Genomic DNA, 16,166 nt, shown 5'->3' with positions numbered 1-16,166 from the left:
GCTCAGCACCCCTGAGCTGTGTGGCTCACGGTGGCATTCACTTGGTGGCTTGGCCACACCCCTTTCCCTGCTGGGCTGGTGGTGTTTAGATTGGAGCCTCTGTGTTCGCTTCCAGGAACCAACCCGTGTGCGGACAGGAACGGGGGGTGCAGCCACCTGTGCTTCTTCACGCCCCACGCAACCCGGTGTGGCTGCCCCATCGGCCTGGAGCTGCTGAGTGACATGAAGACCTGCATCGTGCCCGAGGCCTTCTTGGTCTTTACCAGCAGAGCCGCCATCCACAGGATCTCCCTTGAGACCAACAACAACGACGTGGCCATCCCGCTCACGGGCGTCAAGGAGGCCTCAGCCCTGGACTTCGATGTGTCCAACAACCACATCTACTGGACAGACGTCAGCCTGAAGGTAGCGTGGGCCAGACGTGCACGCAGGCAGCCTGTATGGGAAAACCTTGCCTCTGTTCCTGCCTCAAGGGCTTCAGACACTTTTCTTAAAGCACTGTCATATTTATTTATTTATTTATTTTTGAGACGGAGTCTTGCTCTGTCGCCCGGGCTGTTTGCAGTGGCCGGATCTCAGCTCACTGCAAGCTCCGCCTCCCGAGTTTACACTATTCTCCTGCCTCAGCCTCCCATGTAGCTGGGACTACAGGCGCCTGCCACCTCGCCTGACTAGTTTTTTGTATTTTTTAGTAGAGACGGGGTTTCACCGTGTTAGTCAGGATGGTCTCGATCTCCTGACCTCGTGATCCGCCCATCTCGGCCTCCCAAGGTGCTGGGATTACAGGCTTGAGCCACCGCGCCCGGCCTGTCATATTTATTGTAACTCAATTCAAGCTAATCAAATATGAGCAAGCTTATTTTTTAAAAAATAGATGATTATAGTGAGCAAATCCGGTAGACACACACAAGGGCTTTTGTGAAATGCTTGTGTGAATGTGAAATGTTTGTTGTCTGTTGAGCTTGACTTCAGAGACTCCACCCGCTCCCTCGTCACTGCCCGTTTGCTTTGCAGACTCTTTCTTCATTTATAGTGCAAATATAAACATTCAGGACAAATACAGGAAGACTTTTTTTTTTTTTTTTGAGACGGAGTCTTGCTCTGTCGCCCAGGCTGGAGTACAGTAGCATGATCTCAGCTCACTGCAACCTCCGCCTCCCGGGTTCAAGCGATTTTCCTGCCTCAGCCTCCTGAGTAACTGAGATTACAGGCACGTGCCACCATGCCCAGCTAGCTTTTTCGTATTTTTAGTGGAGACAGGATTTCACCATGTTGGCCAGGCTGGTCTTGAACTCCTGACCTCAGGTGATCTGCCCGCCTCAGCCTCCCAAAGTGCTGCGATGACAGGTGTGAGCCACTGCGCCTGGCCTAGAAAGACTTTTTGCCTCTAAAGAAGGGTTTACTAAACTGGTCCATGGGCTGGCCTTCTGATTCTGTAAAGAACGTTTGATTCGTGGCTGGGTGCAGTGGCTCACGCCCGTAATCCCAGCACTTTGGGAGGCCGAGGGGGGCGGATCGCCTGAGGTTGGGAATTTGAGACCAGCCTGACCAACATGGAGAAACCCCATCTCTACTAAAAATACAAAAGAAATTAGCCGGGCATGGCGGTGCACGCCTGTAATCCCAGCTACTTGGGAGGCTGAGGCAGGAGACTCACTTGAACCTGGGAGGCGGGGGTTGTGGTGAGCCGAGATGGCACCATCGCACTCCAGCCTGGGCAACAAGAACAAAACTCTGTCTCAAAAAAAAAAAAAAAGAAAATTTGATTGGTGCACACCAAAGCGCATTTGTTTGTAGATTGTCTGCGGCAGTTTTTGTGCTGCTGAGTTGAGTTGTGGCAGATCTGTATGGGTTCTAAAGCCTAAACTATGTACCATCCGCCCCTTTACAGAAAAAGTGTGCTGACCTCTGTTCTAAAGTATTGGACAACTACAATGTTTGCTCATTTATTATTCTACTATTTGTTTTCTGGATTTTTGTTTGTTTTTTTTTTGAGATAGGGTCTCCCTCTGTCACTCAGGCTGGAGTGCAGTGGTGTAATCTCAGCTTACTGCAGCCTCGACCTCCTGGGCTCTAGTGATCCTCCCACCTCAGCCCCCCTAGTAGCTGGGACTACAGGCACACACCACTACACCTGGCTGATTTTTATGTTGTGGAGACAGGGTTTCCCCATGTTGCCCAGGCTGGTTTCAAACTCCTAGGCTCAAGCGCCTGCCTCAGCTTCCCAAAGTGCTGGGATTACAGGTGTGAGCCACTATGCCCGGCCTATTTTACTATTTGTATTACATATCTTTAAAAGATTTTTTATGACTTTAAGTCACAAGCGTTCTTTGTAAAAAAAAGAAAATAAGGCCGGGCGCGGTGGCTCAAGCCTGTAATCCCAGCACTCTGGGAGGCCGAGACGGGCGGATCACAAGGTCAGGAGATCGAGACCATCCTGGCGAACACGGTGAAACCCCGTCTCTACTAAAAAATACAAAAAACTAGCCGGGCGAGGTGGCGGGCGCCTGTGGTCCCAGCTACTCGGGAGGCTGAGGCAGGAGAATGGCGTAAATCCGCGAGGCGGAGATTGCAGTGAGCCGAGATGGCGCCACTGCACTCCAGCCCGGGCGACAGAGCGAGACTCCGTCTCAAAAAAAAAAAAAAAAAAAAAAAAAAAGAAATATATAGAAAAGTATAAAAAATAAAAATTGTCCATAACCTCTCCAGCCAGAGACGACCGTTGTTGACACCTCAGCATATTGCCTTCAAGTCTTTTTTCTCTAAGATAGCATTTCTCATCATCACAGACGTATGCTACACAGAATTCTGTCTCCTGATTTTTTCACTTGACGTTACAACAGGTATTTGATGACGCTATGAAAAACTCTTTGGCACAATCTTTTAAATGTATGAAATACTCCACTGCACAGATGTTCCCTTTTAGGCTTAACTGTTCTTTTATTATCTATGTGCTGGTTACAGCCGGGCACCGTGGCTCATGCCTGTAATCCCAACACTTTGGGAGGCTGAGGCAGGAGGATCACTTGAGCCCAGAAGTTTGAGACCAGCCTGGGCAACATAGTGAGACCCCATCTCTACAAAAAACTTTTTTAATAAGTCGGGCATAGTGGTACACAGCTGTAGTCCCAGCTACCCAGGAGGCTGAGTTGGGAGGATTGCTTGAGCCCCAGGAGGTTGATGCTACAGTGACCTGAGATTACACCACTGCACTCCAAGCTGAGCGACAGAGCAAGACCTGTCTGCGTGGGGAAAACAAAAAAATATATATATAATATATGTTATATATTTATAAATATCAGATATATAATTTTAAAATATTATATAAATGTATATTTATAAATGTATGTCATATATTTATAAATACACATTTATATATTATATATTATATATGTATATAAAATTTCCCAAGTTGCTTTTTCCAAAAAAGTGTCTTGCTAAATTTCAAACGTTCATTTAAAAACTTGAATGTTGGTGATCCTGTCCAGAATGTGTTCAGTAGCTGCTCCTGGTGGCCAAGCGTCTCGGGAGATGTCTACAAAACACGCTGGTTCTGGCTGGGCGCGGTGGCTCATGCCTGTAATCCCAGCACTTTGGGGGGGCTGAAGCAGGTGGATTACCTGAGGTCTGGAGTTCCAGACGAGCCTGGCCAACCTGGTGAAACCCTATCTCAACTAAAAATACAAAAAAATTAGCTGGGCGTGGTGGCGGGCACCCACCTCCTTGGGAGGCTAAGGCAGGAGAATCGCTTAAACCCAGGGGGCAGAGGTTGCAGTGAGCTGAGATCGCACCATTGCACTTCAGGCTGGGCAAGAAGAGTGAAACTCTGTCTCAAAAAAAAAGACAAAAAGATGCTTGTTCCTAAAACGTGGCCCTTTTCCTCCTCACCTGCTGCCAGACCATCAGCCGCGCCTTCATGAATGGGAGCTCGGTGGAGCACGTGGTGGAGTTCGGCCTTGACTACCCCGAGGGCATGGCCGTTGACTGGATGGGCAAGAACCTCTACTGGGCCGACACCGGGACCAACAGGATCGAAGTGGCGCGGCTGGACGGGCAGTTCCGGCAAGTCCTCGTGTGGAGGGACTTGGACAACCCGAGGTCGCTGGCCCTGGATCCGACCAAAGGGTAAGGGTTTGCCTGTCCCGTGTGTCCTCGTGTCCACCTCTCTGTATGAGACAGTGCGGGGGTGCCAACTGGGCGAGGTGGCAGGCTGCCCCTGTGGCCCTCGGTGATTAGCCTTGATGATGTCCAGGACTGGTAGGACCCTCAGAGGTCATGGAGTTCATTCGTGGAGCAGGGGCTGAGGCTGTGTCAGGCCCAGTGCTGGCTGCTTTCACCTGGGCCGTCTCACCAAAGCGTCCATGGAGCCTGCATAGGGCAGGTATCTGTGTCAGTTTTACAGATGCAGAAACAGGCTCAGAGAAACCAAGTGACTTTCCTAAGGTCACATACCCAGTTAGAGCAGGGCTGGACCAGGAAGTGCTGTCTCAGGCTCCCAACCAGGCCTCCTTGCTTTGTACTCTTTTGCTAAAACCATGATCCAGAATCGACTTTGAGGTCCCCGGACTTCAGGCTCCTCCGAAATGGCCTCTTGGAGGCTACTGAGCCACAGCTTAGGACTCACCTCGAGAAGTAAACGTGCTTGTAGCTGCCGGGCATCCTGGCGGCCATGCCTTGGGCACTGGGGTCAGACAGGCCCCAGTTGTGGGGGGCGTCTCTCTGGACTTGAGTTTTCTTTTCTGTGCAGTGGGCACAGTGACCAGCCCGTAAAGCATCTGTGATGTGTGCAGCAGCCCAGTCCCTGCCTGTCACCTGTTCTGCTAGGGAAGGAAGGAAGACTTCAGGATGGCAGGACATAGAAAGAGGTCCAGGTTTTAGAGCAAGGGCAGGTCAAAGTTAGAAAATTCTGAAATGAGGATGTGCATTTCCTCCTCTGGATCTGCTAAAAGAAGAGGGAAGGAGGGGCTGCTGCGGGAGGAGCCCAGAGCCGAGTTTACGTCCGGATCCTGCAAGGCCTCCCCTGCCCTGAGGTCTTGTTTTGTGATGTGCTCGTGTCCATCCTGGTTTCTGCCGTGTCCCCAACATCCGGCCAAGCTTAGGGGGATGTTCCAGCACACACTCACCCTGTCTGTGCGCCTGTTTTTGTGTCTGTACATGGGTATTTACTCGCCTTACAAGTGAGCCACTGTGGGAATTCAGGGAGGTGGCCCAGTGACCACCCCTGGAGGGATATGTGTGTGGCAGGGGGCGAGGGTCTCACCCTTCCCTGCTTCCTGCGCGTGGCTTTCTCCAGGACGGGGAGGGCTGAGCTGAAGAGATGGGGGCAGTTGCATCCCTCCGCCACCCGCTGTCCTGCGGTGAGAGTGGACTCACCTAGCCGCCCCTTCTCCCTTGTGCCTTCCAGCTACATCTACTGGACCGAGTGGGGCGGCAAGCCGAGGATCGTGCGGGCCTTCATGGACGGGACCAACTGCATGACGCTGGTGGACAAGGTGGGCCGGGCCAACGACCTCACCATTGACTATGCTGACCAGCGCCTCTACTGGACCGACCTGGACACCAACATGATCGAGTCGTCCAACATGCTGGGTGAGGGCCGGGCCGGGGCCTGCTGGTCGTGGAGGGCGGGGCAGCTGGACGTTGGCCACCCTGCTGCACATGCCCTGTGGCCTGCAATTCCCCAACCTGCCAGGAGCTGTGGCCACACCTTCGACTGCCCAGCAGCCTCACCCTCTGCTGTGGGGGTTGTCCCTGTCCACCCCTGGGTGCCGTGCTGCAGTTGTGTTGGGAGAGGCTCTGGTGACAGCTGTTTCCTGTGCACCTGCTGAGCACCAGGTCCCAGCTAATCCCTGTGCCAGGACTCTAACACACGTGGTGGAGGTTTTCATTGCTGGGGAAGCTGAGGCCTGAGGAAGCCACATGACTTGCCTTAGGTCACAGAGCTGGTGAGTTCAGGATCCCCCCGAGACACCAGGGCCGGCACTCAATCCCCACCCAGCCCTGAGCCCCACCGTGTGTGCGGATTGTGCTGGGAGTGTCCTGGGACCCAGGGGCTGGTGCTCTCATCTCCTTTCTCCAGATCATGAGAATGAAGCTCAGGGAAGTTTGAAAAAAAAAACCTATCCCAAGTCACACAGCGGCAGGAGCAGGATTTGAACCCAGAGCAGGGGACTGCACACTCTGTTCTGCTAGAGTAGTTATGTTAGCTGTCCTGGGTGATATGGCAGGTGACAGGAGCCACCATGCTCAACAAAGGGACCCCCATCCCCCCTGCCAAGTCGGGAGAGTGGAAGGTCACGGGCAGATGCTCTGAAGGGCCAGGTGCAGTGGCTCATACCTGTAATCCCAGCACTTTGTGAGGCCAAGGCGGGCAGATGGTTTAAGCCCAGGAGTTCAAGACCAGCCTGGGTAATGTAGTGAGACCCCATCTCTACAAAAAATTTTTTAAAAACTTAGCTGGGCATGGTGGTTCATGCCTGTAGTCCTAGCTACTTGGGAGGTCAGATGGGAGGATTGCTTGAGCCCAGGAGGCTGAGGCTGTGGTGAGCTATGATCGTGCCACTGCACTCCAGCCTGGGCAATAGAGTGAGACCCTGTCTCAAAAAAAAGAAAAAAAAGAAGAAAATAAAAAAACTCTGAGGGCTCAGGTCCAAGCCCCCAGGCAGCCCTTGGCTTGAGGGCAGACAAGGGAGGAGGGGGTCACCTGGGCATCCCTGACTTTTGGCCCCTGGCAGAGGGACCTTTGGTGACCTTGACCATAGCAGAACCTCTGAGCACATCAGCCATGTCGAACCGCTCAGGAATGGCAGCAAGAATTTGGCTTCTGCCCACCACTGCTACTCGCCATCTGCGGTGGGCGTGTTGTGCCCATTTTACAGATGAGGAGGCTGGGGCATCGGCCAGCTGCATGCCTTGTCCCACGTACTGCATAGGCAGAGCTGGCACTTGAACCCCGTGTCCCGGTTGCTGCTGGGGGTGGGCTGCACCCTGGCTTGTGATGCCAGTACCTAGGTTTGCACGTGACTTCGTGACTGTCACCAGCTCTGCAGGGAATCCCATGACCCAGCTCATCCAGGCCGCATGCAAACCTGTTGCCAGGCGAGAAACCGGTCACAGCACAGCTATGGTTGCCTGAAATGATTAAGCTCATTAATCACCCCGGAGTGAGGACAGACTCAGATGAAAACCAGCAAAAGCCCTGGAAATTCATGTGACCCTGCCAGTGAGGGTGGCCATGTGCATTGCAGCCTGGCCGTCATTCTGCTGTACGTACAGTGTTTTGGACTTAAACGCTCCGGATGTTTACTGAGTGCTTGAATAATAACATGGAAGGCCCGGGCTTGTTGCTGCGGGAGTGAAGGATGCATAGCCAGGCCTGACATGGTGAACACAGGAACATAGAGCCTCGTTGCCTGCCTGGGTGGTAATCCGGCCCTGCCGCTTAGCAACTGTGTGACTGTAGCCAGGTCACTTAATTTTAGTAGATCCTGCCTGCTCTTCAGTGGATCTTGCCAGTTTTCCAAGGTGGCCAAACACTTTAAGGCACTCACGTGGTCGCTAGGCTGCAGGGTTGAACTCCGGCTTGTCCCTCAGGGCGCCCTGTGCTCTGTGGCCTGGCTGTGCTGTTGCTGACACCGTGCCTGTGTGTGTCCATGCAGGTCAGGAGCGGGTTGTGATTGCCGACGACCTCCCGCACCCGTTCGGTCTGACGCAGTACAGCGATTATATCTACTGGACGGACTGGAATCTGCACAGCATCGAGCGGGCTGACAAGACCAGCGGCCGGAACCGCACCCTCATCCAGGGCCACCTGGACTTCGTGATGGACATCCTGGTGTTCCACTCCTCCCGCCAGGATGGCCTCAACGACTGCATGCACAACAACGGGCAGTGCGGGCAGCTGTGCCTTGCCATCCCCGGCGGCCACCGCTGCGGCTGTGCCTCACACCACACCCTGGACCCCAGCAGCCGCAACTGCAGCCGTAAGTGCCTCGCGGTCCCCTGCACCTCACTCCCTCGTTAGATCAGACTGGTTCTGGGAGCTGACACTGAAAGAAGTTTCTCATCTGGGGTTCCTGGGTGTACATAGATGGTTGGGTAGGTTGTGCACTGCACAAGCTGCATGATGCTACCTGAAGGTCCAGGTCCAGGCTGGGTGGACTTGTTGCTTCATCAGGACACAGGTAAATGGCCAAAACCCCTCAGCTGGCAGGTCTCGGAAAGGATCTTTGGGTGTGAAAGCCAGTCACGGGGGAAGGGCGCTCGCTCATACTGCCAGCAGGATGCTGAGTGCTTTCCACAGCGCTCATTTACTCGTCAAGCCTGGAGGGTGGGGAGTAGCATGGTCCCATCTCACATACAAGGAACCCGACGCACAGAGAGGTGTGGCAACCCACCCAAGGCCATACGACCGGAGCGGGTTGAGCCAGGGTTGACTGTGGCAGGCTGGCTCAAGAGTCCCTGCTCCTGAACACCCTTGCCAGGCAGCCTGGATCAGTTCGGGGAATTTTTGCCCTGACCCTCGGAAGCAGGTGAGCCTCTTTGTTCTCATGTCAGTGATGAGAAGAGTGACTTTCCTATGGCCCCTCTGGAGGACATGTGCTTCCTGTTGGCAGGCTCTTCCCCCATGACATCAGCAGTGAGCTGGTTATGATTCCCGACGCAGAACTTGATCGTTTATAAAGCTGTTTGTCATCCAGGCCCCGTTGGAGTCTCATGTAGACCTGGGCACCGGCAGGGCTGGTCTTGCCTGTCCCAGCTGCATGAATGGGGAACTTGAGGCTTGCAAAGGTTAAGGGGCTGTTCGAGGCCCAGGCTGGCAGGAGATGGGCCTGGGCCAGAGTCTGGGACTTTCCATGCCTGGACTGTCTTTAGTGCTGTTGCTCACCATGCCTCCCTGGGGCCATGATCTTGGAGAGTCAAACGGACATGCAGGTAACCCATGGCAAGGAGGGGTTGCCATGACTCAGAGACCCCTTCCTGTGCCCGGCAGACCTGGTGCAGTGACTTGGATTTCGGACCAGTCACCATAGCCCGAAGTGCCACAGCTTCTGAACCCAGGCAGGACTCAGGCCAGGACTCTGTTTGCTGCCGAGAGGGAGAGGCCGCTGGATGTCCTGGTCCTGCTAGAGAGCTGGTTCTTCCGGTCCTGCTGCCAGTGCACTGAGAGGAGGCCCAGCTTGATTCCGGGGCTGCCCTGTGGTGGCACATGCTGCTCACTGACACCCTCGAGGAGAGTCTCCTCCTGGGCTTGTCGTTGACTGTGCCCGGTTTTCTGCAGTTCACTGGTGTACACATAGGCACATAGCAAACTGCACACACAGTCATGGGTACGAGTTTCACTACCATTCCACCACCAATGTTCACACCATTACCTGCCTTCTGTCTTAAGTTTTCATCATTTAAAAATAAATTTATTGGGCTGGGCGTGGTGGCTTACGGCTGTAATCCTAGCAATTTGGGAAGCTGAGGTGGGCGGATCACCCGAGGTCAGGAGTTCAAGATCAGCCTGGCCAATATGGTGAAACCCCATCTCTACTAAAAATAAAAAATTAGCCAGGCATGGTGGGGCACACCTGTAATCCTAGCTACTCGGGAGGCTGAGACAGGAGAATTGCTTGAACTTGGGAAGGAGAAGTTTCAGGTGAGCCGAGTTTGTGCCACTGCACTCTAGCCTGGACAACAAGAGCGAAACTCTGTCTCAAATAAATAAATGCAGGGCGCAGTGGCTCACACCTGTAATCCCAGCACTTTGGAGGCCGAGGCGGGCGGATCATGCGGTCAGGAGATCAAGACCATCCTGGCTAACCCAGTGAAACCCCGTCTGTACTAAAAATACAAAAAATTAACTGGGTGTGGTGGCGGGCCCTGTAGTCCTGGCTACTTGGGAGGTTGAGGCAGAAGAATGGCGTGAACCCGGGAGGCGGAGCTTGCAGTGAGCCAAGATCGTCTAGCCTGGGCAACAGTGCGAGACTCCGTCTCAAAATAAATAAATAAATAATCTATTTCAAAAATAAAACTTGTACTTTGAAACAGCAGAGACACATATGACATGGAGAATGAAATTCCCCATGGTGCACCCCCGAGAAACAGCCCTCGTCCCCCCATCTTTCCCGTGGACCTCCAGCGGGGTGGATGCTGAGCCACCTGTTGTAGTCAAGTGGTGTTCTGTCCCGCCCGCCAGCTCCTCTTTGGCTTCCAGACACCCACCTGCAGCCCTATCTTTGCCTCCTCTAGCGCCCACCACCTTCTTGCTGTTCAGCCAGAAATCTGCCATCAGTCGGATGATCCCGGACGACCAGCACAGCCCGGATCTCATCCTGCCCCTGCATGGGCTGAGGAACGTCAAAGCCATCGACTATGACCCACTGGACAAGTTCATCTACTGGGTGGACGGGCGCCAGAACATCAAGCGAGCCAAGGACGATGGGACCCAGGCAGGTGCCCCGTTGGAAGGGTGCGGGGTGCTTCCCAAGGTGCGCCTCTTGCTGGTTTCCAGGCTGCTGCCCTTGTCCTTAGCAGAGGCAGGAAACAGAACTTGGTTCTGGGTGAACGATGACTTGGGCTTCGATTACATAGTCACGGGGTATAGCCCTGAGCTGCGTGGAACCCCGAGACTGTGATTATCTGTAGAAACTGGGTTTCTTAGTAGTTTAAGTAGTCATGGTGGGGTCAAACCCCACAGGACTTTTTTCTTTCCCAGAAAGAAAAGTGGTCTTGAGTCATGCAGGGGTAGTTGGTACTGGTTAATCTAGGTTTATCCTTTATTTTGTAGGAATTGTACAGTCATTTCTGCTACGATGCAGTATATGTGCTTCTAAAAGTCACCACACTGCAAAATCGCACAGTAAAAATGACACGAATCATAGGAAAAAGGGGACCAGGGCACAACCCCCAAAATCTCCGTCAGTGACATGTAAGAGAAGAGAGGAACCTGGTAAATAGCAGAGCGCCTTTTGCACATTAAATGGTTAGATATATCCCACAATACTGTGCATTCATAAACGTTAACACTGCAATAAATACAGCACTTTACCTTGGGAAGATCTGGAGTTGGCTCACGAGTGTGGAAGGGTGCAGTGCGTGAGTTTTCGTGAAGCGCTGGAAGGAGGATTGTGGGAAATCAGATGGAACGTTCTCATCCCAGGTGTGGAGAGGAGTGGGTCATGGCCCCGGCAGTGAGCCCAGGGAGGTCAGAGACGGAGGTGTGTGTGTGGGTGTGACCCTGCGCAGTTCCCTGCCGGCTGTGGTTTTCTACATTCGCTTAATGTGTCTCACGGAGGAAATTGTGCATGAGCAAATGTGAAACCGTGCTGTGCTCAAATTGTCCTAATATATCACTGCGTTGGAACAGAGTTGCTTTTTTTTTTTTTTTTTGAAATGGAGTCTCACTCTGTCACCCAGCCTGGAGTGCAGTGGCGTGATCTCGGCTTGCTGCAACCTCTGCCTCCTACGTTCAAGCGATTCTCCTGCCTTAGCCTCCTGAATAACTGGGATTACAGGTGTGAGCCACTGCGTCCCGGCCAGGTTTGCATTTTTAAAACAAGTGCTAGGCTGGGTGTGGTGGCTCACGTCTGTAATCCCAGCACTTTGGGAGGCTGAGGTAGGCAGATCACCCGAGGTCAGGAGTTCAAGACCAACCTGGCCAACATGGTGAAACCCCATCTCTACTGAAAATACAAAAATTAGCTGGGCATGGTGGTGGGTGCCTGTAATCCCAGGTACTCAGGAGGCTGAGGCAGGAGAATCACTTGAACCCAGGAGGCAGAGGTTGCAGTGAGCCGAGATCACACCAGTGCACTCCAGCCTGGGTGACAAGAGCAAAACTCCGTCTCAAAAAATAAAAAATAAAAAAACAATTGCTGTAGCAGAAGCAACCACTTTGCGGTATCAGGCTTGTGTGACCTGTTCCAGGAATGATGTGCTCACGGCGGCCTCAGGCCCACCTGGAGTCTGCAGCATGGGGCACAACAGGTTCATTAGCGTAGAATTCCAGGACAGGCCTGGCTCCTAAGCAGCCTTCTTTTATAAAAACTACAGAGCCCGCATGTAATCCCAGCACTTTGGGAGGCTGAGGCAGGTGGATCATGAGGTCAGGAGCTCAAGACCAGCCTGGCCAACATGGTGAAATCCTGTCTCTACTAAATATACAAAAGTTAGCTGGGTGTGATGGCGAGCACCTGTAGTCCCAGCTACTCAGGAGGCTGAGGCAGGAGAATTGCTGAACCTGGAAGGCAGAGGTTGCAGTGAGCTGAGACCACGCCATTGCACTCCAGCCTGGGCAACAGAGCGAGACTCCATCTCAAAACAAAACAAAACAAAACAAAAAAAAACCACAGAGCCACACGGCCTCTTTCTCCACCGAGCATCGGTGTGGGAGCTTGTGTTATTGTGATGAAATCTTGGTACTTTCTTGAGGCAGAGAGAGGCTGAGCGTCTGGAAAGACTTTCAGATGGGTCGCCATGTCCGCCGTCGGTTCCGCTGTCGTGCCCCCCATCTGAAGGCTGGTGCTGTCCAGACAGGCTGGACGCCCCTTTCCACCAGATCCTTCCTCCCGCAGCAGTTTCTAGTTGAGTTGTACTGTGAGGTCTGCGTCCTTGGTTGATGGCAAAAGTCAGTCGAATTGAAATTCAGAGCCATGCCCAGCTCCCTGGAGCTTCTCTCCTGGGCAGCTGTGATCATTGCCTCTGTTGTGGCGCAGATGGTGGAAATGGATTCCTTTCATCTTGCTTGCTACAGGTGACTGTCACGTGGAGTCCTTTGGAGAAAGGGACGTGTTAATTGATGGATGTGTGGCTCCCATGCTGGGAAAGCTCCTGGGCGTACATTGCCTTAGTGTCTCATTGGAGCTGCGTTCTTTTCTGGTGTCTGGTAGGCAGAGGTGATGAAGACTTGGAAGAAAACCCAGAAGGTTTTCCACTTAATTTGGAGAATGTGCTTTTCCCCTCTCGTGTCTGTCGCTAGGGTGCAGCCTCCTGCAGCCGCCGTGCTCTGTGGACGCTGGCTTTGATTCTTTACCAGGGGTCCCCCTGCTCCTCCAAAAGATGGTGTCTAAATTATCATCCAGTTGGCCGAGGTTTTTGTTTTCTATTGTTTTTATTTTTTATTGTGGTAAATATACATAACATAAAATTTACCATTTTAATTATTTTGTTCTTGTTTTTGAGACAGGGTCTCACCCCAGTGCCCGGGCTGGAGTGCAGTGGTGCGATCATGGCTCATTGCAGCCTCAGCCTCCTGGCTCCAGTGATCCTCTCACCTCAGCCTCTCTAGTAGCTGGAACTACAGGCATACATTACCACATCTGGCTGATTTTTTTAATTGTAGAGACCCACTATGTTGCCCAGGCTGGTCTCAACTCCTGGACTCAAGCCATCCGCCCACCTCACCCTCCCAAAGTGCTGGGATTACAGGCATGAGCCACAACACCCAGCCATTTTAACTTTCTCTCTCTCTCTCTCTCCTTTCTGTCTCTTTCTTTCTTTCTGTCTTTCTTTCTTTTTTGAGATGGAGTCTCACTCTGTCACCCAGGCTGGAGTGGAATGCCGCGGTGTCGACTCACTGCAACCTCCGCCTCCCAGGTTTAAGCGATTCTCCTGCCTCAGCCTCCTGAGTAGCTGGGACTACAGGGGTCCATCACCATGCCCAGCTAATTTTTGTATTTTTTAGCAGAGACGGGGTTTCACCATGTTGGCCAGGCTGGTCTCGAACTTCTAACCTGGTTATCCGCCCGCCTCAGCCTCCCAAAGTGCTGAGATTACAGGTGTGAGCCACTGTGACCGGCCTTGTTTTGAGACAAGGTCTTGCCCTGTCGCCCAGACTGGAGTGCAGTGGTGGGCTCTTGGCTCGCTGCAGCCTTCACCTCCCAGGCGCAAGTTGTGCACCTCCATACCTGGCTAATGGTATTTTATGTAGAGACAGATTTCACCGTGTTGCCCAGGCTGGCCTCAAACTGGACTCAAGCAGCCCGTCCACCTCGGCCTCCCAAAGTACTGAGATAACAGGCGTGAGCCCATTTTACCTATTCTGCAGTGGACAGTTCAGTGGCATTCAGTCAGTTCACATGGTAACCACCACCGCCATTCATCTCCAGACTACTTCACCTTCTCGGACCGAAACTGTGCATTAAACACACTCCTCATCTCGCTCTCACAGCCACCATTCTACTTTGTCTCTCTCTGCCTTCTCTAGGTACCACATGTAAGTGGAATTAGACCAATATTTGCCCTTCTGTAACTAGCTTTTTTCACGTGGCATGGTGTCCTCAAGGTTCATCTGTGTTGCAGCCTGTGTCAGGATTTCCTTCCTTAAATTAAGCCTGAGTAATAACCCATTGTAAGGGCTGGTGTGGTGGCTCACACCCTCTAATCCCAGTACTTTGGGAGTCTCAGATGGGCAGATCACTTGAGGTCAGGAGTTTGAGACCAGCCTGGCCAACATAGTGAAACACTGGCTCTACTAAAAGTACCAAATTAGCTGGGTGTGGTGGTGCGCACCTGTAATCCCAGTTACTCAGGAGGCTGAGGCAGGAGAATTGCTTGCACCCGGGAGGGAGAGGTTGCAGTGAACCAAGATTGTGCCTCTGCCGTCCAGCCTGGGCAACACAGTGAGACCCCGTCTCAAAAAAAATCATGGTATGGATGTACGGACCACATGTTGTTATTTATCCATCCACGGGTGCCAGGTCGCTTCCTCCTCTGGTTGTCGTGAATAAGCCGCTCTAAACATTTCCTTCCATGGTGAAGGTTTTCTTCTAGTGAGGAAAAGGCGTGTTGCCTGTGGTGTTGCATAGGATTCTGGTAAGAAAGTTTGCACTAATTGTAAGTATTTGTACTTAACATTAAAAAGAAAGCTCAGGCCGGGCGCGGTGGCTCAAGCCTGTAATCCCAGCACTTTGGGAGGCCGAGACGGGCGGATCACGAGGTCAGGAGATCGAGACCATCCTGGCTAACACGGTGAAACCCCGTCTCTACTAAAAAATACAAAAAACTAGCCGGGCGAGGTGGCGGGCGCCTGTAGTCCCAGCTACTCGGGAGGCTGAGGCAGGAGAATGGCGTGAACCCGGGAGGCGGAGCTTGCAGTGAGCTGAGATCCGGCCACTGCACTCCAGCCTGGGCGACAGAGCGAGACTCCATCTCAAAAAAAAAAAAAAAAAAAGAAAGCTCAGGGGCTGGGTGCGGTGGCTCACACCTGTAATCCCAGCACTTTGGGAGGCCGAGGCGGGCGGATCACAAGGTCATGAGATCGAGACCATCCTGGCTAACACGGTGAAACCCCGTCTCTACTAAAAATACAAAAAAAATTAGCTGGGCATGGTGGCAGGCACCTGTAGTCCCAGCTAGTTGGGAGGCTGAGGCAGGAGAATGGCGTGAACCCAGGAGGCGTGGAGCTTGCAGTGAGCCGAGATCACGCCACTGTACTCCAGAGTAAGACTCCGTCTCACGCAAGACTACATGTCAAAAAAAAAAAAAAAAAAAAAAGAGCTCAGGGTTTATGAAACTGGCTAGCCGTGTAAAGTTTGCTGTGTTGTTTTTGCGCCTGAGAGGAGTGTGGCCAGGGTGTCACGTCACACAGTACACGTTTCTCAGATGGTTGTTCTCCAGACTGCTGTCCCAAAGTCCACAGACCCACACTCCACGGTGAGCCTGATTTTGCCAGGGTAGCTGGAATCTTGCTTGTCTTCCAGCCTGGCAGCTGTACCAGGCTGGGGTCCGCAGCTGGAGAGCTCTGTGGCTTTTAGGAGGGAATTTGTTCAGTTGTGTTGACACATGGCCCCCTAGGGTCCGTCGCTCTGTGGCGATGTGGATGTTGTTATCTACAAAGACACGTGATCCTTCGTGTCTGATGAAAGTGATGATGTCTTTGCAGCTGCCCAGCAAGGCTGTGTGTGGGGGGTGTGTGTGGTGTGGGGTGTGTGTGTGTGTGGGGTGTGTGTGTGTGTGGGGGGGGTGTGTGTGTGTGTGTGTGGTGTGTGTGTGTGTGTGTGTGTGTGTGTGGTGTGTGGGGGGTGTGTGTGTGTGTGGTGTGTGGTGTGTGTGTGGGGGTGTGTGTGTATGCATGGGGGAGGGAGGCACCCTTTCCATCTGGGTCCAAGAGGCTGGGCCTGGGGAAGAAGCTTCTTTTTCTTTACTTAGAGACTTTATTTGTATTTTTCAGGCTGGGGTGT

At 52.7% G+C, this 16,166-nt stretch overlaps 2 protein-coding genes across 3 annotated transcripts in view; both read left to right on the top strand.

The window, feature by feature from the left end:
- Positions 1-16,166, top strand: part of IGHMBP2 (immunoglobulin mu DNA binding protein 2) — a 556,281-nt gene that overhangs the window by 23,376 nt on the left and 516,739 nt on the right. The gene's annotated exons all lie outside the window — the stretch shown is intronic.
- Positions 1-16,166, top strand: part of LRP5 (LDL receptor related protein 5) — a 140,714-nt gene that overhangs the window by 95,783 nt on the left and 28,765 nt on the right. Inside the window, exons 9-13 of one of the 2 annotated variants that reach the window (XM_050758106.1) lie at positions 116-405; positions 3,899-4,125; positions 5,405-5,589; positions 7,659-7,982; positions 10,237-10,436. In XM_050758106.1, the coding sequence (XP_050614063.1) occupies positions 116-405; positions 3,899-4,125; positions 5,405-5,589; positions 7,659-7,982; positions 10,237-10,436 (1,226 nt within the window). Of the gene's footprint in view, positions 1-115; positions 406-3,898; positions 4,126-5,404; positions 5,590-7,658; positions 7,983-10,236; positions 10,476-16,166 lie in introns of both variants that reach the window. The other variant, XM_050758105.1, reaches the window with a different exon arrangement.

This window comes from Macaca thibetana, chromosome 14 (assembly GCF_024542745.1).
Source record: "Macaca thibetana thibetana isolate TM-01 chromosome 14, ASM2454274v1, whole genome shotgun sequence".
NCBI lineage: Eukaryota > Metazoa > Chordata > Mammalia > Primates > Cercopithecidae > Macaca > Macaca thibetana.
Note: the sequence above shows the minus strand (reverse complement) of the source record. Positions and strands in the feature narration are given on the sequence as shown.